Here is a 23,137-nt window from a genome sequence, read left to right as displayed (position 1 = left end):
TTCCCAAGGCTGCCAAACATCAATATCACAAACTTTCATACATAACCTTGCTTAGTGATATTTGAGAGTGGTCTGATGCATAGTTTAAGTCATTCCAGAACTAGATATAATATGATCGCTGCATATATTGAGAAAATGAGCAAGACAAAATGTTTTCCGTTCCAAAAACAGTGTGTTATCTTGAATGATAACATTTTTGGCAACAATAGACTAGTTTGTTATGTGTGTTATTCTGCTGAGAATGTAAGGAAATATAGTTTGTGGATGTGGAGGCTCTACACTGATAGGGTGTGAAGCAGTACCTGTGAGTTATGTTATGTGGTTTAACAGTCTGTCTAGTGAATACGAGGATGAGTGAACAGATACATTCTTGTGCATTCTTGTACATTTTGTTGAATTTACATGCATATATAAGCAACAACATGAGCTTCATTGTATAAATGTACTTGGCATTTATTTACAAAGTTTTGAGAAATATGAATATATATATGTATCAAGTGTAGGCTTATCAGGTCAAAGGCAAGAATATGTTTAAAAAAAATACTAAATGTCGAGTATCGACGTCTATAACAGGACAGGGGTATACAATATCATAATAACAAGTTTAAATAGCTGCCAGCAGCGATTATTGGAGTCCAAGAATATTGTGTGAACTGCCCCAAGTAGCAAAAGGATGAATGATTTGAACGCTTCAATTTGACCAGTGGTAGATCACTTTTTGTGAATACTATGTAAGGATTTAAAGACCAAACATTGTTAGTGGAGTAGGCTAATGGAGAAAAACATGTTGTAGTGACATCTTATCTTGGGTAAATAGCATTGACATGAATGAGCCTACCATATTAAAATAAGAGTGGCCATTCACACAGTAATTTTTTAGCCACTGACTTTTGTTAAATTCAATAAATAAAAAAATAAAGCTTAAGCTGTTCTTGAGATATTAAAATGTATCAGTTGCACGAAATTGACGAACTTCCATGAAATGTGGTACATGTTCAAAGAATGAGGTAGTGATGCAGGGGGTGAATTTCGTGAAGTTTGAACCTTTACATCACAAGATATTGGCAAAGGAAGTGCTAGCATTTTGCTCATAACATTATTCACCAGTCCACAAATGAATCATAACGAGCCAGGGTAACGAGCCTCCTAGAGTCCAATTTGCCATTCAAATTTAGAATTTCACAATTCTCGAGCTATTGCTCCTAACGTGCTTTGTGCCTACCCCACTACAGGGGGCGCTAGCACGAAGGGAAACACACACCTAGGAACACAAACGGAATAATATCAGCTGTGTGGGGCTACAACCATAAATTTCATGTGAATTAGTGAAGTCTAAGTAGGCTAGATGATATCGTCCACCAAAAAAAGAGTGGGGGAAATAATGTTAGAAGAAGAAGGATGAAAACTGTCGCAGCTTCGATCATAATTGTACTATACAGATCTAGAATTCACATTATCTGCCATTGATAATTTGAGTGAATTATTACATAATCAAAAGGGAATCTTCAGTTGGCAACGCAAGTGCGTTGTGTGTGCGCGCGCGTGTGTGTGTGTGTGTGTGATCGTAATCCTCAAAGAGTGAAACACATGACAGATTCAAAGGGATTTGTGATGACACCCGTGCAAAGATCGATGAACAACATTTAAAGCAATCTAATTGATTGGCTACTGTCAAACTTTTTCTTGCGCTGTCATTGATCATTTATCAATAATCCAGCTAAGCATTCGTGTAGCTAAGGGTGGAAAATAACGAGCACTATGTGAAGCGCTGAAAAGATGAAATGTGGGATACACAGCACAGCAAGCCACTGTAAAAGTCACCAATTCAGCCAAAATCAATAATTCATAGCACGATGAGGAATTCCCAAAACACTTGTGACATACGACTTCAAGCCAGCCTTTCCACAATCAGACAACTTTTCGTCGTCACTTCCTGGATGTTGAAGGGTGGCAGTAGATGAAGCCGCTCGCCAGACCAAAACCAACGGAGAATGTAGACGGGTACAGTGGCAGCGGAGCGGCTGTTGGTTTAGTAATTAAAACATCAGTCAGTTTATATACAAAAAGTGGGGGGATAATTTGTGTGTGATGGAGAGAGATCGTTGTTTTTATGACGCATACATGCGAATTGGATGCGTTGTATGATGCACATAGAAGGGATTGTCTATGGGGAGGAATATTAATGGTTCAAGAGATTTTGTCAGAAAAGCTAGCCAACTTTGCTAGCACGCTTAAGCTAGCTAGCTACCTGCGTTTGAGGAAATTCTGCAAGGATGCTACGTTGGATACGGCAACAGCTGGTAAGCTGAACAGTCTTGGCATGACGTTAGTGAGCCATTCACTTTGACAGACAGTATGGTGGTTGTTTTCACTTGTTTGAAAGAGTGTAGATACTGAAACTACCTTTATTGTCACTGAGTAATGTCAATGCATCGTGGCAAGTCAGCTCGTTTAGTTGTAAACTGTTAGGGTAGGTTTTCGTCTCTTGACCCAAAATAACGCAGCTTGCATAGTAACATAGCTTAATAAGCTAGCTAATGTAAATCAACTATTTCTGTATTTATTAGCTCGTTGCAAGAGTAATATATATGTGCTTTGGTCTTCCCCTATGTTTATGACTTTGACGAAGCTTTACTGGCAGGGTAACTTGGCGAACGATGATACTAGTGAGTTGCTAATGTCTAACTTAAGTTACTGCTGCCTACCTCTGTAACGTAACGTGTCTGGATTCGCTAAGCTCCTAAATTAATGTAATTTTGTAAACTTATTACAACAATTACTAAAGTATGTAGTTTTATTGAAAGGTAATGAAGTATGTCGTTTTATTGAAAGGTAATGAAGTTTGTAAGGCCCATAGTGTAGAATATTCCTACTAGGTTGGCAGGTTTGAGAGTTGTTTTGCTTTGTCGAGCAAGCTGCTTGAAGTCAACTGTAGCTAACGTTACCTGGCTAAGGTCTTCCTATGTCTGTGTGGCTACCTATCGATAGCTAACATAAACGAACCGTTGCCACCGTAGCATTGAGAAAGGAGTGAACAGTAACCCTACACAGCACAATAACAATGGAGATGGCCAGTTTGTAACGTCAAAACTTGTGAGAAAACTATTTTTTAATAATAGGAATAAATAATAATAATAATTGTTATCCAGTAAGAAGAGCAAGTATCAATTGATAAGCTAATTATTACCATGTACTATTTACATCAGAGGGATATTCTAAGAAGTACCTGGTTTAGAGAAAAATGTCGGTAAATTCAGGAGGAAGTAGTTTACTTCATAAAAAGAGAGCCCTATGGCTTTGTTTTGTCTTCTATTTGGTTTTTCACTAACTCTGAGTTGACTTACTCCAAGTTAGTCACTAAACCACGTACTTGGAATAACCCCAAATAAACTTGAGTTGACGATACTGAATTGCACCAAAGCGTATTTTGCGAATATGCATATTATGCTAATGTTGTGTTTCAATATGACCTGCATCGATCCGGTATTTTGTTTGTCCAAGCTTTTTATCCCTCTACCTTGAAATTGAGTTGAAGTGTTGAATCTACATAATGCAGTACATATGGAATGCATCAATGGACCGTTCTGAGAGAAGAGTTGTGTTTAACTGACATGAGAAGAACAGCTCCATTCATATCGCATATCACCGACCTCCTTAGGTAACTGCCGGTTTCTTATTTCAGTAGAGATGGCGGTCTCTCTGACTGAAAAAGAAAGGTTGACATGTTTCCGGAAGTACACGCGGCAACCCCCTGCTGAGATGTGGTTTTGAAAAACTGAACATTTTATGACCTGCAGAAGATGACAGCCAGAGAGAATGTGTTGTGGATTCTTCATGTGCATGCATATTGCAATAATGTAAAGTGTATTACTGAATCGTGTTAGTTATTCTATTTTCAGTGTGAACGTTGTCGTTCTTAGTGACTATTGCAGTTGAACCCTCATTATGGTTCATTATGTGGTCTGACTGGCATATGACCCTGGCTCTTTGGCATTGCAGTCTGGTTGTAGGTTTGCTACCCTGTAGAATAGATGTAGGGTGAGGCAACTGCTCTGGGGGGAGGGGGTGATTTGTCTTCCTTTCGCCACACAAGTGTAAGCAAACATACTATATACCAGTTCCCTTTTCAGCTTTATACAAATGTTATGGCTGGATTGAACAGTGTGCTGCTTGAATCAGTGGTTTATAGCAGCCACAAGATCCTGTTTCAAGGGGAAAGTCATCTTCACACAATCATTTGGTTCAAAAAGCCTTGTCATCTGATTAGTCAAGTTAAGTGCAGTTTGCAAATGTTTCCCTCATGACTTGCATCTTGACAGTCCTCAAAGGGAGCAGAGCTCTACAGCTGGCATGTTGGCATGCGGGTGTCACAGAGTTTGTGCTATAACCTGCTCTTTCACCTCATGAGTCAAAATCCAATTACACTCCAGTTAATATAGCTCTTTACTTGATGCATCCTTAGAAGCTTGTTTAACGTTATTGTTAAACAAATATTTGGATTTTTATAGCCAAACTCAAGCTAAACTAGTTCGACTACATCAGTCCGTCGTATGTGTTGTTCATTTACACCCATTACTGGAACAGTCACTGGCTGGTTTCTTAAAAGGATTTGTTTGAAACCTTGTTTTAGTTTTTTAATTAACAAGTACAACCATGCAGCCAGAGTTAAGGTGCTGCATGGACGCGAAACAAAGTGTTGCGCATGCCTGTGAAGCCTGCATCGATGCAGAAACGCTGTTGGAGGGTTTTATAACCCACTTCCACTCCCGCTAATTGGTTCGGGATGGCATTTCATGGCAGACCCTCCACATGAACACACAAACGGAGTGGAAGTGGGTGGGGGAGGGTGTAGGGGCTAGTTTGGAAAAGGCCCATAGGCTCCATGTTTTGGGATAGTTGTGAAAATGGCATGCCACATTTCCAAGTTTTTTTTTTTTTTGAGGCCACAGTAAAATTAGGCGGAGAATGTTAATTTGAAATAATCTATTTTCTAAGGTAGCATTAGTTCAATATTACTAGCAGTTGCTGTGTAGTTATGGCAACTGCTTATTTCATTGTTGAAATCAGCAGTGTGTTTTTCAGAAACGACACACCGCCAAATGCATCGGTGGAATTGAAAATTCCACATAGTTGTATGATTAACATCTTTTTTTGACATTGGAAGGAATGATCAAGGGGAGGAGTCTAGTCTAGCCTACACCTCTTCCTAAAAGGGAGCAGGCAGTGACAAGTGGCCCTACAGGAGGAAGCATCACATTACTAAGCCTTGCCAAGCCCACACACAGAAGCACAGTCTGAGGCAAAAAAAGAGGAACTGACATGATCTCCCCTTTGGTTGTTTTGGTTGCACCAAGAGGACACAGTAAGGCGTCACACACATGGTTGTTTTAAGAAACGTGGCCATGACTGTTTGTTTATCATAAAAGGACTTTGGAGTAACATGGAAAACTCTACTGTACTGCACTGTGCTGTATTGACGTCAATATGTCGTGGTCTCCTCTGTCAATCGACCTGGTCACAAGTTCACTGATCTGCGGTTCACTCATATAGAAGTGTAAGGCCCATTATTTCGACTCGGTTGTGCACTGTTCTTCTGTGGTTGTAAGTGACATCCTTTATCCATAAAATGAGCTTACACTTATCGAATGTTAAGGTGCATGTGTGCAAATGTACTTTAATAAGGCTGGAAATAATATAGGCTATCTCAGGTTATAGACTTTTTTGATGGCACTCTGCCTTAATATTCTTGCTACCTGCAGTACATGGAAAGCAGCCAGCTGCTTAGCCCACATCTTCCTCGCATATAGAATCAGCCTCACCTGAAAAGACCCATCTCATTTGTTACTGCAAGGGGTCATTGCCAGTCCACAGCAGCCTTGCTGAAATGGTTTCATTCATAAACAAGAATCATCTGACCTTTCCTGATGGCACAGCAATCAAGATGGAGCTGCAGCAATAAACCAGCCATGATATGAGTGATTAGGCCTATTCGACTGGACCTCACTAGTATTACACCTTAAGGCGCAGTGAACCAAAAGGTCTCCAGTCAACCGACCAGTCGATCAGGAAAAAGCTTTGGTGGAGCACGACAGCACGATCACGTAGTCATGAAAAGAGAAGTGGACTGTGCACTGCTGTTTCATTACAGGAAAAGTTAGACAGCAGCAGTGACAAGGAAAGTGAGGATGATATGATGGTATTACATGGATTGGCTGCAGCTGTTGGGTTTCCAAGGTTGTCCATATTTCTACCCGTGTCTGTAGTCGACACTAAGTAAGGTAAATCTAATAGTAGCTTACAGTCATTTGTATGGCTGAACAATTAATTGCATTTGAGTTTAAATAGCGATATGGTAAAACAGGATTTTCTTACCACAACTTCCGTGATTACAACGTGGTCTAAAATATGATAATAATAATATACACATATAATAAATATACACACAGGAAATTATATTTGTATTTTTGCAAAAACCAAACCAGCACATTTCCGTCCGTGCCTGCCAAATGGATTGATAACGTGACCTTGGTGCACTGAGCTGCAGTATGGCTTCCCTCCATGCAGAAAGTGCCTGCCCGGGTGTTGGACAGAAAGCGGTGTAGACTAGTCAGATAAAAAACCATGTGGCACTTTGGCCCAGTGCAGCACACAAGTGCCCAGTAGAGTACCGCAGTTGACAGGTGCTTATCACCCACACTGACCCAGCGCCACCCTCTACAGGGTTATGATTGCTGTTACTCCACCAGTCTGCTGCTGGTACCTGCCAGGGTTATCATCACCACCTCATTAACTCCCCACAGATGAGGAGCCACTGGCAGTGGAGGCTCTCAGACAGACACTGCGTCTGGAAAATGAATGTTTAATCAGGGATGCTCTGCCCAAGTGGCAGACCTGATCCCTCATAATGAAGGTTGTCCTCAGAGAGCCGAGCTTTGTACACATATAAGGGTCCTACCAACACAGACATACCAACTCACACACACACACACACACACACATGCAAACTTTTTCCACATACTAGAAGCACTTAAAGTTGAATATCCACCTAAGTGGAAAGCGGCAGTCAGTGATGTACTAACCTGAAGTGAGAGCAGAAGCCATATTCATGGCTTGGATATTGAACTGTCCATGTGAAACCTGCGTATGAACTGTGCCTGTGTAACCTGCATTGTGTACAAGCACAGTCCCCCCTTGGACTCCAACTCACAGTCTCGGGCATGGGAGGCAGGCGTGCTAGCAAGGAGGCTAACATCCATGGCTGCTTGTGTCTGTGGCTAGCACTTCCCTTAAGGTGTTGAAGAGGTTTAGGCTACTTACTGCACAGCACTGTACCTGTTGGTACTGTTAAACATGGTCAGATGCACAGAAACAGGTTTTAAAAATCCTTTAAAGTCCTCTGTAGTATATCCACACTTTTGAACTTGTTGCAGTTGTTGTAAGCCTATCGAGTTGATGCTAGCTCTTCCTCTTCCGAATTGACTTTTAGCCTGCAAATAGAGTGGTAATCACATTTCCTTAATACATTATCTGTTTTTGGAGTGTATAAGGAGGTTGGGTGCTGTTTGGGAGGTTCTATGTCTTTTTTCAATATTTATTCTGTATATTTGTTCTGTATTTTTTTAAATACAGCAGATGCTGGTCCACTCTGCATCATTGCAATGCAGCTGACGACCATCTTAACGAAGGCTAGGGTTCGGTGATATGCTCCTAGATTGAAATGTTTCTCATCATGCAACCCCACCCCTGTCATTTTTTTATGTTTAGGTCTTGTCACGTAAGCTACTCTAGTTACTCCAGGCTATAAAGAACCTTTGTTTCTATGATAGTTAATGCATGCGCCAACGTGCTTAATGATGTTACCAACTAATCGACTATTAAATGAGTTGCCAACTATTTTTATAGTAAATTTTAGTTGATTTAGTCAATTAGTTGTTGCAGCTCTAATGCACATGCTGTTGACCCTTCTTACCACAGTACATTTCTAGTATTGTTGATATGAGGCAGTTAGGACTGACTCTTCACCAGTATTAAAAATGCGGTCTTTAATGTGTCCTAATTATGAGTAGTCTGTATCCCGAGTGAGACCATAGGTTTCAATGGACCGCTGATTGGTTACCATTATGGTAACTATCTTTGCAAATAAATACATAGGCAAATGATATTTTATTGATTTCCTTTGATTTATTTTTACACTAAGAAATCAAGGGTCAGAAATGGACCTACAAAAGGTAGACTAGATGGCTATTTGACTAAGTAAGTGGGTTGTTATTTCAGACATGACCTCATCACTTTGAACTTTACCTTGCACAAGCAGAACATCAGTTGGAATGCAGGCTGTAAATAATCCATTGTATTGCTGCATGGTGCATGAAGCAGATGAGTGTCCATGACGTTGGTTAAAATCTTAGGTATGGTGTAAGTAAATGGTTTGGGAAACTCCCTGATAGGCTAAACGGTTGGTTAGGTTACCAGCTATGACAGCTGGCTGAAATATATTAATGGCTTGGTTTAATCATTTCGGGAAAACAGTGGTTTTAATGATTTGGGAAAATCTTTCATAACCAGCCAGGTAGGTACACGTAACGCTAACATGGGGTGAAATATAGACTGTTATTAATGGCTTGTTTTTTGTTTAAATGGTTTTGGGAAAGTCTTTGATGACAAGCCAGATACAAAGCCTTAACCTAACGCCACAATAGGCGAGCGTTCAGCCATGCATTGGTTAAAAAGAAAAAACCAACAGGGTGTAGTCCAACCATTTATACACTTACACTACACGGGGTCAGGATGGACATCTCGGAGTTGGTGTCAGTATCTCAAAAGCCAAAGGAAGCGACGCCAAAAAAAGTGTATAAAAAATAAATAATGAAACTTAACAAGAGCAATAGTGTGATTGCCGTGTTAACAAATACATTTTTTGCCATTTATTTTCCAGTGGCATCACTTCTCAAAGTCCTTTACTAAAAGTGCTGTGTAAAAGTTCACATCATATTTTGTTGTGGTGGAGAACAACTTTAAATCATCCACAATGACAGTTCTTCTGTGCTGCTAGTTCACATCCCCCGCTTGTGGATCATCAGCTTGGCTTCACGATGACCAACCATCATCTGTTTAATCTTGGACATAAGGCTTGTAGCTGTTTCCTGTAAATCTGCAACATAAGGAAGCGTTGTTTAAAAAGCAGGCCTTATGTTTTAACCAACTAATGACCATGTAAAAATGATTCAGGTGGAGTTTGAGGGGTGCAATCACTAATCGTTCAACTAAAACTGCTTTGAAACTGGTAATTTGTTGTGGGATGATCCAACTACATCATCTTTCATAGAATTATTTTACGTCATTTTTATATATATAGAGCTAGGTTAGACAGGGACAGTGGGTGTTCTGTTTATACACACAGCTTCCTGTCCCTGATAGTCTACTTAGAAAAGCCTGTTGGCACACTGAAGTAGGCCATTTCTAGGCCGCAGATGTCCTAATTACTGCTAGCTAGCTAGATGGCTAGTTAAAACTTAGCCATGTGAATGGTCGAGTAAAGATGCACATATTTGAACATTGGAGAAACAGAAAAACAGAACAGAAAATTTCATGTTGGCTATAACGTTACTGTCAGTAACGTTAGTTATGTTTATCATGCCTTTTATATAAGCTGCTAGGCAGCTAACATTAGCTAGCATCAAATTCTTATGGATAGCAAGTAACATAAAATTAACTGAAACTTTTCCAACTGCCATGCGTTTGTGACATGACAAATAGTTTGATGTTATTGACCCGTGGATATCTGAGAAGTTTGTTTTTTGTGATGTAGCAGAAGAGTTCACTGGTCCCACATCTGCACAGTTTGATTGACTGCGTTTAGAAACGCTTGACAGTGTTGCATTTGCATGAGCTAGGTTGCTGCATTCGACTTTGTGCTATTGAATAGAGTAGTAACTGCTCTAAGCAGCTCATGAGCCAAGTGAGTAGAACCACACATCCGTGTTGTTCTTTCTGAAAACCAAATGACCAATGACAATGTGGGACATTATCTCAGTTTGTAGGAGGCGGGCCAATGGGTCATAATGCAAAGCAGGACACCTGGTCACCCTAGTGCCTGTCTACTGAGCTCACTGTGCCTCTCTCATGTGATATGCTTCAGACCTCTAGCCCTAAGGAATGGTAAGTGACTGAGTCTGCCCCACCGGATCTCTCCTTAATGGGCTGTTTTCATTAGCCCTACCTGTCTCTTTATTGGCCTGATTTATTACTTCCCGTTTTAATTCATTATCTAGTTAATACTCCTAGACCAGTTCACCCCCCCCCTAGCAAGGCCTTAATGGAGCAAAAAATGTGTGTGTGTGTGTGTGTGTGTGTCTCTGAGGGATTGAGAGAGACTGTGAAAGAGAACCAGACTTACCAGCCGTGTAGGCTAGCGAGGTGAGTGGCTTTGTGATGCAAAGCAAGGGACAGCGGTGTGACCTGGTTTACCAACATCATGAATTAAATAAAAGCTCCTCATTCTTAACAGGGCAAGTGGTGAAAACTTCAAATCACAGTTACAGCCTGGCGGTGCGACTAAATAACTCATATCATATCAGTAATGGTGGTATACGATACACCGGGGAAACATAGCTAGGACAAATATTTAACAGGGTAAGGCGGAATCAATGAAGCAGCACTATGGTTCCGACTGAGCTTAAGACTTTTATTACTTTTATTCCTTTTATCATGATTTTAGGAATCCAAGAAGCCTATCAGACCAGCAGGTTCTGATACGATGTTGATCATTTTGTATTTATCTTTTACTCCATGTATTGCTCCTGCTGCTTGCTTTTATTGATTTTATGTAAAGCACTTTGAAGTGCAACTCTTGTACGAAATGTGCTATATAAATAAAGTCTTACTTACTTACTTAACTAGGCCTAACAACCGTGAAAACAGGACTGGGTTTTAGCTATTTTAAATATATTATATATTAAATAAATATGTATTATTATAACTAAATGATATGAATGCGTTTAAACACACATTTTTTCAAGCATTTTGAGACTAGAAGGACCACATAAATGCCTAGTCTGCTGTTGCTAGCTAGGTCGTTTTGAATCTTTAGCCTAGGCTATTTCTTGCATAGGCTCACCAATAAGTACTACACTACTACAGCTGAAGAAGATCATTACCACAATGGCACTACGAAAAGAACCCCATAAATCCTTTATTTGTCAGTGCAGCACAGACCTGCCTCAGCTAGGTGAATTACTTATCCTTTTATAGGTTACAAATGTTTCCTTATCAAACAAACCCAGAACTGATTTAGCCTATATTATGCCTTTCGCCATATTACAAATATGGTTATTTCTTATATCTTCTATTACATAGCATCGAATATATCGATATTTTTTTGATATACCGACCAGCCCTAGTCGCAGTCGCAGCATACATGAGGCGTTGGCCGTAATCAAGCAGGTTTGCAACAGTGTCGGAGCCATGTGTTTCCTCTTACTCTACATGCATTTCACAAGAGCTGCCAGTAAGGACGTAATTGTCCCCTGAGAAAAAGGAGCAGTTATATCCTGACTGTCTCTCTTATGAGCAACAGTAAACACATTTCACATTTATCCAGTTTGGTGTCATTTGTGCTGGGGTGCCAAAAGTGCATTTTGCAAATTTTTGAGAGAATATGAACGGAAGGTATGTGGCTGAACATCTTTGTGTGTGTGTGTGTGCGTGTGTGTGTGTGTTTTGAAGCATACACAACAGATTGTATGCGGCGGCATGGTGTGTACAGTGCAAACAGAAATGTCTAGCGAGGCCTGACTGTAATTGAATGCATGTGTTGTCATTGGGTCTAGATGACGTGGCCAACTCTCCACTCTCTTTTTTTTTTCCCATAGCCATAGAGGAGGTCTCTCTATCACTGTTAAGCCCCACAACAACCAATACACTCTGCTCCTGGTCGCAGGGCATTTCTTTAGCATAATGTGCTTAACCTAAGGGCTGCTGTTTAGTCTTTTATTAACTGCAGAGGCTAATGTAGCTACCAGACAGTCATTAAGAGAATAAGTATTGGAGTTAAATCTGATTATCCTCAGACACATGATGAGGGTTAGACTTGCTATTACTGTTCATGTTGTGTTTTTTTTCTCATCAAACATGTCACAGAATGTCAACTTGCTATAAGTGTTGGGTTCTGAAGGTCTTTGTTGACTTTTTAGGTTAAGTGAGGCTAAGTGACTAGTGCATACTAGTGCCTGGCTTCCTCCAAAGATTGTAATGTTAAAGATAATAGACATTTGCACTTTAGTTCTGAGGTTTATTCCTCTCTGTAGTCTGGTCTAACACCAAGCAGGCTTTAAGGAGCTGGAAGTGAGCTCCTGTCCTGTTGGATTTGTCAAGCAGGTGCCAGGCTGGATTCCTGGGCTGGGTTTCTGCCTCAGTGCTTTGTGAAGTTGGCACCCCCAGATCACAACATTTGCTCCTGTGTAGAACAGGGTTGTGTGGCTCCCAGCCTGCTCAACTGACAGTCATTTGTGCTGATGTCTCTCGGCTCCCCTGTAGTGTGCGATTTGGTCAGAGTTGGTCCCAGTCCTCATACATCCTTCTCCCATTAAAAGCTGATCGTAAGCAAACTGCTCCTCCTGAGTGCTCTCATTGAGCTTGCATGCCAGGCTTGTGCTCCAAATTGGTCATTTCACAGACGCTTGAAATTAGCATTCTCTCTGCAGAAATGCCCCTCGCCCCAAGCAAGGCATCAACAAGGTTCAGTGAGCGTAGCCTTGCAGTTTTGTTTAGAAAACCGCATTTCCATTTGTTGGACAAATACATTATTTACACCACTTTTTCTTCATTGGTTGGATTGTCTTACACTTAATGCTCTTTCTCCTCTTCGTTTATGCCTGTATCTCTTCCTTCTATTCTGTTGCTGTATCATTCACATTTCTGTTCTGTTCTGTTCTGTTCTGTTTATTCCCTCTCTCTTTCTCTCTCTGTCTCCTGCAGGGCTTTGACCCTCCCCATCAGAGTGACACCAGGACGGTTTACATTGCAAACCGCTTTCCTCAACACGGCCATTATGTTCCTCAGCGCTTCGCAGACAACCGCATCATATCCTCTAAGGTAAGGCCTGGGAAACCCAACCCCTGCAGCGCCTCACTCCCATCCTGAGGCCACCCAGCCTCACAGTTCTAAACCACAGCATGGACTGGTGTTAGAGTCCAGTGTGAAATTACTATTGCCTGTCCCTCTCTCTCACCCTGGTCACTCTGCTCTGTGTCCTTGCAGTACACTGTCTGGAATTTTGTGCCCAAGAACCTGTTTGAGCAGTTCAGAAGGATAGCCAATTTTTACTTTCTTATCATCTTCCTCGTGCAGGTAAGAATCTTCTTCCATTATTCTCTTATCTCGCCTCTCTCTTGTCTTCTTCCTTCATTCTGTAAGCTCTCCTCTCTCTTGTATTCTTCCTTCTTTCACATACTCTCCCCCCCTTTCTCCCTCCCTCTCCTTCTTTCTCCCTGTCTCTCTCTGGACTAACTGTTGCTTGATGCAGCATGTGACTGTGCGTGCGTGTGTTTGTGTGTGCGTGTGTTTGTGTGTGCGTGTGCGTGTGCGTGTGCGTGTGCGTGTGCGTGTGCGTGTGCGTGTGCGTGTGCGTGTGCGTGTGCGTGTGCGTGTGTGTGTGTGTGTGTGTGTGTGTGTGTGTGTGTGTGTGTGTGTGTGTGTGTGTGTGTGGGCGAGGCAATGCCAGGCAGGGCTGCCGTTGTTTTTCTTGAGCACGCCGAGCCCTCAAGGAGTCCAGTACAGCAGCTCTGCTTGAGTGATGCGTCAGGGAGCCCACTGATCGTTCTCGTCTCGCTGCTCACGAAGCATTAAGCTCTGTCTAACGCCTCTCTTCCTCCTCCACCTCCCAGCCCTTCATTGTCACCATGTCTGCACACTGCAATCTCCTCTGAGCACTGTGCTCCACTATATGCAAATACATGTGTGTGTGAATATGTACAGAGTGTGTGAAAGCATGGTGGGTGCTGTTGTGTAATATGGTTGCAACCGTTCCCATATAATCTCATCACTCACTCTTCTTTGTCTCTTAGCTAATGATAGATACGCCCACTTCTCCAGTAACAAGTGGACTTCCTCTATTTTTTGTCATCACAGTAACTGCCATCAAACAGGTGAGGTGCTCTCAGTAAGCTTCTCAGGTCTTTAGCTATTGAATGCAATGTTGGGATTCCCAGAAAATGGCAATATTGAAGCAACCTATGTACTGAAGTGAACCCGGCCCAGCTCAGAATACAGCGCCTTGTTTGCAAGGCAGCGCTACAGCAAAAATGTTCGGTGCACTGCCGAGTTGATCATTTGCATAAGTGACTAGTCAGTAGAAATTTGAATAAGAAATGAGGGCAAGACATGATCCCGACTATTCTGCATAGCTGGCTAGTCAAGATTCACGTTTTGTATCGTGGCATTTGTGACTGTCACCTATGCCTCTGCAACAGTGTGGAGGCGTAGGTCCAGCAGGGGCAATGGAAAGCGAGGGTGGTTCAGTATGATGCAGGCTCTGCCACTCCCTGCTCACCGCTCCTGCACTCAGAGTCTTACAGCACTAATGCTTGGCTGCACCTGCAGGGCTACGAGGACTGGCTGCGGCACAAGGCAGACAACGAGGTCAACGGCGCTCCCGTGTTTGTGGTCCGCAGTGGCAGCCTGGTCCAGACGCGCTCCAAAAACATACGAGTAAGGCGCTCCCACCATCTGTCAGGGGACTGGCTGTGTCTGTTACTGGCAGGATGCATCAGAACAAGGCTCATGCAGCTGGGCTTTAACTGCTTGGGATCTTAGTGGGTGTCATGTAAAAAGTCAACACACATACAAAACTGAGACACTGCTTTGCCCGTCAGCTACAGCCTGTGAGTTGCCATCAGATGGTATTATTATTTAGGTTTGTGCTGCATTTGATTATTTTGTTGAAAGTTAAGGTTTTCAACCCAAGGCTAAATATTTCACCCACTGACAGGGCTTTATATTCATGTAGCAGTCACACAGTAAAAGAAAGCAGTTATAAGAAAAACATAACACAATATGAACCTAATACACTGTTGTAACTATAACAGTATTTTGGCAGTCCACATTATTCTGTCCATCTCTGTCCTGCAGGTGGGGGACATTGTGAGAGTAGCCAAAGATGAAACGTTCCCAGCTGACCTGGCATTATTGTCCTCGGACCGGGTGGAGGGTACCTGCCACATCACCACCACCAGCTTGGATGGGGAGACCAATCTGAAGGTGTGGCTCCTTTAAATCTTCCTGTCTCTCTGTAGGCCTTAACAAGTTTTAGTTTCTGCCGCTTAGGATTTGAGCGACTCTGAAATGGGCTGTCTCTGTGCTGTTGAATGCGTCACATCTCACTACACACATTGGCAAGGGATTGCCTCTCGCCCAGGGCTGTGTCTAATTATCTGTTTCTAATCAAAGAATGAGATTCGGCTAATTATACTTTTTTTATTTTAGGCCTTTGAGTCTTTGTTTTTCTTTTGAAACAGCCTTAATATCTTTTATGGTTCAACAGATTCTCTTACGCACATTTTCACATAGGCCTATGAAGTTTAATTTTTATATATACAATCCTTGTTTATGAGTGTTTTTTCAGAATGCAGTTGTCTGTTGCAACAGCTTTCTTGACAGTATGTCAGAGGAATTGGTCTGTAGAAAAAGCATTTGGCCTAACCTTGTTGTGTGTCTGTGTGTCTGTGTGTCTGTGTGTCTGTGTGTCTGTGTGTCTGTGTCTGTGTCTGTGTCAGACCCACTATGCAGTGCCAGAGACAGCCGTATCCCAGTCGGTATCCAGACTGGAGGCCCTGCAGGCGGTGGTGGAGTGCCAGCAGCCCGAGGCCGACCTGTACAGGTATGGCAAGCCAGAGGCGCCACAAAGGGCCATCCATTATTCTGACAACTCCCCTCACTGGCCCGCGCCGCAGAGGGAGCTCTCTTCCACAGACTCACATTTCTGTGTGTCAGAATGTCATATTTTTAGCCAGGGGAGCGACTGTGGCCTGCCGTGGCAGTTTCTCTATTACTCATTTAACTCCTACTCAGCACAATCTGCCTCCCTTCTCCGTCTTTCAGGTTTGTTGGGAGAATAACGGTAACACAACAAGGAGAGGAGATCGTAAGGTAAGACGGCTGGCTTCAGCGTTGAGACTGCTGTCCCTGTGTCTCAGTGTATGTGAAAGTAGTACATCGAAGATAAAATTCAAGTTGAACATGTCATACAGATTTTTATTTTTTTATTTTAGGGGCCTTGTGCTAGCCCAATAGACATTACCAGAGAATCTGCATCTGGTTTTGAACAATTGCTAGGAGAAAAATACTGGAACAATAATGTTTCTGTATCATTCTCCCTGGCATTTCATTTCCTATCCAGTGAAATATTCCACTCCATGACTCAAACATAATGACGGTCATTAATGATTCACCAGCAACTCTTGTGGCTGAAATTCCAAACCCAGTTTCGGTGTGAAGCAAAGATCTATTGGGCCGGCAACCTTTCCGTCAATTGTAGATCATAAATGGGGCCAAAAAATGACCCATTGTGTCCAGATGATCATTCAGACTTTTTTCTTATTTCCAAATGTATGCTTGCTGTTTCAGACCCCTAGGACCAGAAAACCTGCTGCTAAGAGGAGCTCGACTGAAAAACACCAAAGAAATCTTTGGTACGCTCATTCCACCCCAGCCCCTCATCTAGTGACATACTCGTGTCATAACAACTGCTATGACTAATTACTGTTAGGGTTTGGCTGATTTAACATGAATAGCATACATTAATACATGATTTCATATAAAGCAACTTGTCCAAGTCATGTCTTGCTTGTGCTCATTCCTTTCACCAGGTGTAGCAGTTTACACCGGCATGGAGTCAAAGATGGCGCTGAATTACAAGTGCAAATCCCAGAAGCGGTCGGCAGTGGAAAAGTACGACTCTCCTTGTTATTTCAGGCAGTCCCCAGCCATTGGCCCTTAAGTGATATTAATGTCTCAGTGGATTCTAATCCGATTTTTTTTGTCCCCTTCCCCTCTATGTCTCTGTTGCGTGTGGCCACAGATCCATGAATACATTTCTCATCATCTATTTGGGGATCCTGCTGTTCGAGGCCATCCTCAGCACTATTCTGAAGTACGCCTGGCAGGCTGAGGACAAGTGGAACGAGCCCTTCTACAACCAGAAGACTGACCTGGAGAGAAACAGCAGCCAGGTCTTTTCATTTTGTCATCATTTTAGGAAGACAGGGGAGGTTATGAAGAAATTGGAATTTCATTTATTTTTATTTCCTTCTATATAACACAGTCATCTCATTAACATCTACCATTGATGTCGGATGAAGTCATTTCTTACCATTCCTGGTCGGGGATATTAAGCTGTAGTCATTTTCCACAGTCATGCATAGGGCCAAAAATATTATGACCGGCCATAAGAGGAAGTGCCCCCCCACCCCACTCACTGTGTTGCTCAGAAGCTTGACCTTTCCCATCACTCAAGGAGGAAAAGTGCTGCCCTCACATTTCTATTCCTATTTGGGAGATGTCAGGGTGTTTTTTCATTTATTATATTGTTTTCCTTCCTCTTTTTGTCTTCTTTCCCCCTCCGTCCTCACTATTTCCTTCTAGATTCTGAAGTTCATTTCGGATTTCCTGGCGTTCCTTGTGTTGTACAATTTCATCATCCCAATATCGCTGTACGTTACCGTGGAGATGCAGAAGTTCCTGGGCTCATTTTTTATTGGCTGGGATTTGGATCTGTACCACGAGGAGAGTGACCAGAAGGCACAAGTCAATACCTCAGACCTCAATGAGGAGCTCGGCCAGGTTAGTCTGTTTGTCTGTCTGTCCTGTCTGTCTGTCTGTCTGTCTGTCTGTCTGTCTCTGTGTGTGTGTGTGTGTGTGTGTGTGTGGGAAATACAACCCTTCACAACCCTTCAGAAAGGCACAATGACTCAAGTGTCCATGCCTACATTGCTGTGCTGGTCAAACTTAATCCCAATGTGATCCCCTTATATAGCAATCTAGGCATCTATCCCTACAATGAATTGTATGAAGTTTTTTGCCCTGCTCAAAGTCCCTGTCTTGGTCAAGCTGCTATTGATTGCTATGTTGTGTTAGCATCAGATGACCTTGTGAGGGCATAGTGCTTAAGGTCAGACCCTACATTGTGCCACAGGTGGAGTACGTCTTCACGGACAAGACTGGTACACTCACTGAAAACGAGATGCAATTCCGGGAATGCTCGATTAATGGGATCAAATATCAGGAGATCAACGGCAAGCTCGTCCCAGAAGGGGTGGCAGACGACTCGCCGGACGGCTCCATCCCTCGCTTGGTAAACAAAAACACACACACACACACACACACACACACACACACACACACACACATACACTTTTGTAAGTGTGCAGACAACACACATATAGAAATGGTTACCCATACCATGGATAAGAATCTCCCTCTAGAAATAGATTCGGTTTCCAGACTCTTCTAACTCAATATTTACCCAGGTAATACTTACAGTGTTAATGTGATGTATAAACTTAAATGCACACATATTAATATTATTATTAAATAACAAGAACGGCTCTATATCTGGCACTAAGACTGTAAGCGGAGATAAAACGTCATGTTCTCAGGTGTTTGTTTTGTCCCATGTGTCTGTCTGCACCCCCAGATCCGTGAGGAGGAGCTGTTCCTGAAAGCAGTCTCGCTGTGCCACACGGTGCAGATCAGCTACGATCTGGATCAGACAGACGGCTTTGGCGACACGTTCTCCCACACTAACGGCTTCTCCCAGATGGAGATGGAGTACTACGCCTCCTCGCCTGATGAGAAGGCACTTGTGGAAGCCACCAAAAGGTGCAAACTCGCCCCTAATGTGCTTTCTAGCCTTTTGGAGACAGTTGGCTTCCAGCTCATTTCTATGCATATATCACAAAACTACATTGGTAGTGCTTCTTGATAAATGAGGTGGTTTTATAAGGCAGGCAGTAGAAGCACGGCTGGTATGAAAGCATTGCTCTTCTTTATGTTCTCCTTCTGTCTCTGTTTTGAAGCCCCTATATCTCCATGCTTCTTCACATGAATAATATGGTTTTCCCCTCAGGATGGGGGTGACGTTTATGGGGAGCCACGCAGAATATATGGAAGTTAAGACATTTGGAAAATCTGAAAGGTAAGGATGGCAATCTCATATCACAGATGATTGATACTAACTTATTGGTTGTAGTCCAAATATTTAGGTGTTTTGTCGTTATTCATACCTTCTCCTTCTCCACAGATATAAACTGCTCCATGTCTTAGAGTTTGATGCAAACAGAAGAAGAATGAGTGTAATACTACAGACACCCTCAGGTATGTGTGCTAATTGAAATCACACGTTCTGTCACTGCAGGCCATCTGTAGATCCAACCACTGTAGCATGTCTGAAATGTAGATTTGCACATTTTGGGAGCATTAGGCTGGCAGACGGGTCCTCTTGTCTTATTTTTGGACTCAACATTTTCTTCCTCTGGAATGCACATGAACTCCGTTGCCAGTAGACCATTTAGAACATTTAAAATCACCCTTTGTCATAGCATCTAATGATGTGCCACTGATGTCATTCCTTGTCAGGGGAGAAAGTGATGTTTACCAAAGGAGCAGAGTCCGCCATTCTTCCCTACATCAAAACTGGGGAGCTGGAGAAGACAAGAGTCCATGTGGATGAATTTGCATTGGTAAGACATCAGGGTATCCCAGCATTATGGTTGATCTGCTCTGTCATATTAGTTGGGGTGAACAAAACTGGGATGAACACACAACCATTGAGAGCCATTGGGCAGTTAGAACTGAATGATCCCCTCTGTGAAATATCACATTTGCTCAAGTTCATTCACACTAGTACACACACACACACACACACACACACTCACTCATTATTTGGGGGACTCGCCCTTCAATTTTTCAGTGATGTCATGCATACTCTGAAAAGACTGTGGAGTGGATATAGGGATCAGACGCTCATCTTTGGGTTATGCCTCGTGCGTGGCCACAGATGCTCTCGTTTACCACAGTGAGGGAAGATAACGTGACATTGCAACAAGATAAACGACAGCATCATGCAACAAATCCATCATCCACCCATCGCTGTGACAAGAGATAACCGGCTTAAGAGCTTGTGGAAGGGAATAGAAAGAAAATAAAGAAATATCAAGCTTCGTTTTTATGTGGTTTTCGCCAAGTAAAAACCATTGATTTGTCAACTTCACCTAACAGCCAAAAAAAAGAAGCAAGAACAAGCGATGCAAGCAGTGCAATAGATTTGATTGAAATAACTGATGATGACTGGTCCCATCTACACAGCATAGAGCCCAGTGACACACTGCAGTGGTTGTGGCACACTCACACTCACACTCACACTCACACTCACACTCACACTCACACTCACACTCACACTCACACTCACACTCACACTCACACTCACTGACTTGATCCTAGCTGTACAATCAGCACAGGGAAGGGGAGGCTATAAAGAAATTGGAATGCATTTGGGTTGGACAGAGTGACAAGAGAATTTGAAGGAAAACACCCTCCCCGACAAACCCCTGTCAATGGTTGCTTATGGATGTTCCTGGCTTGTGGTTACTGGGTTATGGAACTAAAACAAGTAGGCTAGACATTAGTAGGCTCTGGAAAAGCTGGCTAAAAGGTAGTTATTGCTACGTGTTAAAGTTTAAGCTAAAATAAAACCTGCGACTGCACATATGTATTATTTGTTTCAGCAGCGTGCAGTGAAGGTGAGGTGTTTATAAATACTCACCTGCTGTGAGTTCTCTGTGACATGGACAATGACATGCTCTGTTTACTCATGGGCTCAATTGGACATTACACAGATTAGGTACTAGGGAGCTGGCAGCGTAAAGTCCATTGAATGTCTGGTCCAGTTGATTTGGACATTGGGCATTGAATTCTCACATACAGCTCCTCAGGGTAATGTCTAGATTAGTTCAGGGTTGCAGTGTATGACTGAAAACGGCCAAAAAAAATGTTAATTCGAAACAATACTACAACTGAAGATGTCAGTAGTATTCTACAGTCTGCAGCGCAAATAAGATATAACAAAGTTACAGTAATAAAGTATGAATGTTGTAGCACAAATAAGCTAAACAAAGTTACAGTAATATAAGTATGATGAGGCATTACAAGCTACACCAATGGTTCCTGTCTCCTGACTGAGAAGCAGAACAGCAGCCATTGGGTGTCTAGTATTGCCATTGAGCGTCAACCATCAATAGAACGCTCACTTTCAAGTGAACTGAACCTGCTTCACCAACCGCACTGCGTCAGACGGCAGGATCTAGAGAGCATCCAGATACATCTTGAACCAATTTCCTGATAGCTGAGGCTGAGATCAGCAATTTTGTGAAAGAAAGGAAAATAAACCACCTATAGCCTGTCCAATACATTTATTGACACGGTTTTTTTTTTTAAGTATAACTCATCTCAGAGAATAGAGTGTTTATTTATTTTATTTTTTTTACCTACAACAGCCCTTATTCGTCGTCAGCAAACATACAAAAGACATCAGATGGTGGATTATGTGGGGTCTGTTCAGAACAGTCTGAATACGGCTGAAGGATTAATTGCTTCAATGTTTCCAAATTTGAAAACCTTTTTCATAAGGTTCTGGGGGCTGCCATAGACTCAAGTGAAAGAAGAAGAAAAAGACGATGTGTGATAATGAGATAAGGTAGAAACACGATGGGGTGCCTATGCAGCTTCACTGCTTGGCCCCCAATAATTAACGATTACGAGGGCATCTAAAATCAAACCCAATTTTGTATTTGTTAAGATGTTGTATTCCTACAGGATATACATGCAAACCCGATTTTCCAGTTTTGCAGATTTGCAAATTCAGTTTTCCCTAATTAACATGTACAATCTGCCCTGTTTAATATGCACATTTGGCTTTTTTGCTGTTGCTAAAAACAATATTGATGTTGGCACAGTAGTACTAGCTACACGAATATCCAGGTTGAAATGGCCTTGAGAGAACATTGCAAAAGCTTCATGCAATTCATCTTAATATTGATAAAAGCTTCTGGCAACTGGTTGTGTATTATGTTAGTGCTCATTGTAAATCAAAATATCGTTTCCTGATTAATGGATGTAGCTTTGGATGCAGGTCATGGCACTAGCTCTTGAGCTACAGAGCCTTCTTATGGATCCAGCTCACAATCACAATCATATTAATTGAGACAGTTTTGACTCCAAATAGCTAATTATGTTTTTTTCCTCACATTTGTGCTAAAAAGTGGTTTGTTTGTGTGTGTGTGTATGTTTTGTGATGTGCAGAAGGGTCTGCGGACGTTGGTTGTGGCGTGCCGCCACTTCAGTGTGGAGGAGTACCGGGACGTGGACCGGCGTCTGCACGAGGCGCGCACCGCCCTGCAACAGCGTGAGGAGCGATTGGCCGAGGTCTTCAGCTTCATCGAGCAGGACCTGGAGCTGCTGGGAGCCACCGGTGTCGAGGACAAGTGAGTCCACCTGGCCACAGCCCCTCTCAAAAGCAGAGGACAATAGTGCAGTCACTACATTTAGGAACTGATCTCCATAACTTAATGTTGAAGGTTGTTAAAGGTTATTGGTGCATTTCAGATGTGTGTGTGCCATAGCACTGTGTAATCCTCAAGTTTATTTATTAAAGTCATCATTTGAATGCATCAAAGTCAACCAATTTTATTTTGGATATCTGTAAATATTCTTTTACTGGTGTGTAGTAGTGCCCTGATGTTTTCTGGTGCTTTGGATAAGGCAGTGTGTTGAGTGCGTAGCCCCACTGCTGAGATGTGGATCAGGGCCATGTTGTGCCGTTTGTGACAGCCCCTGCTGCCTGAACAGGAGTGAGTGAGTCATGGCTGTTGTGGTAGCATTGGCAGCAGCAGCAATGGCATTAATCCACTCTGCATTAATGCTGTTTTCCTCTGTATGACTCACTGCTGTGTGTATTTGTTTCAGGGTGTAGCTGCTCCAGGGTTATTATTGTTAGCGGAAGACTAAAACAAAAACTAGCAGTGATTTTTTTTTTTTGTTAACTGAAATAAAAATAAAAATTACAGTTTTCCAAAACACGATAGTTAAA

At 42.3% G+C, this 23,137-nt stretch overlaps 1 protein-coding gene across 2 annotated transcripts in view; it reads left to right on the top strand.

Annotated features, from left to right (window-relative positions):
• Positions 1-2,039: 2,039 nt before the first annotated feature.
• The window catches only part of atp11b (ATPase phospholipid transporting 11B), a 45,604-nt gene continuing 24,506 nt past the window's right edge, over positions 2,040-23,137 (top strand). For both annotated transcript variants that reach the window (XM_080833147.1, XM_080833148.1), the window contains exons 1-18: positions 2,040-2,300; positions 12,976-13,092; positions 13,258-13,347; positions 14,064-14,144; positions 14,599-14,706; positions 15,127-15,255; positions 15,771-15,874; positions 16,096-16,143; positions 16,621-16,685; positions 16,863-16,944; positions 17,075-17,225; positions 17,638-17,835; positions 18,188-18,346; positions 18,689-18,873; positions 19,121-19,189; positions 19,295-19,368; positions 19,630-19,733; positions 22,351-22,532. In XM_080833147.1, the coding sequence (XP_080689273.1) occupies positions 2,274-2,300; positions 12,976-13,092; positions 13,258-13,347; positions 14,064-14,144; positions 14,599-14,706; positions 15,127-15,255; positions 15,771-15,874; positions 16,096-16,143; positions 16,621-16,685; positions 16,863-16,944; positions 17,075-17,225; positions 17,638-17,835; positions 18,188-18,346; positions 18,689-18,873; positions 19,121-19,189; positions 19,295-19,368; positions 19,630-19,733; positions 22,351-22,532 (1,973 nt within the window). In that variant the 5' untranslated portion in view covers positions 2,040-2,273. The remainder of the gene's footprint in view (positions 2,301-12,975; positions 13,093-13,257; positions 13,348-14,063; positions 14,145-14,598; positions 14,707-15,126; positions 15,256-15,770; positions 15,875-16,095; positions 16,144-16,620; positions 16,686-16,862; positions 16,945-17,074; positions 17,226-17,637; positions 17,836-18,187; positions 18,347-18,688; positions 18,874-19,120; positions 19,190-19,294; positions 19,369-19,629; positions 19,734-22,350; positions 22,533-23,137) is intronic.

Source organism: Sprattus sprattus (assembly GCF_963457725.1).
Source record: "Sprattus sprattus genome assembly, chromosome: 2".
Lineage (NCBI taxonomy): Eukaryota > Metazoa > Chordata > Actinopteri > Clupeiformes > Clupeidae > Sprattus > Sprattus sprattus.
Note: the sequence above shows the minus strand (reverse complement) of the source record. Positions and strands in the feature narration are given on the sequence as shown.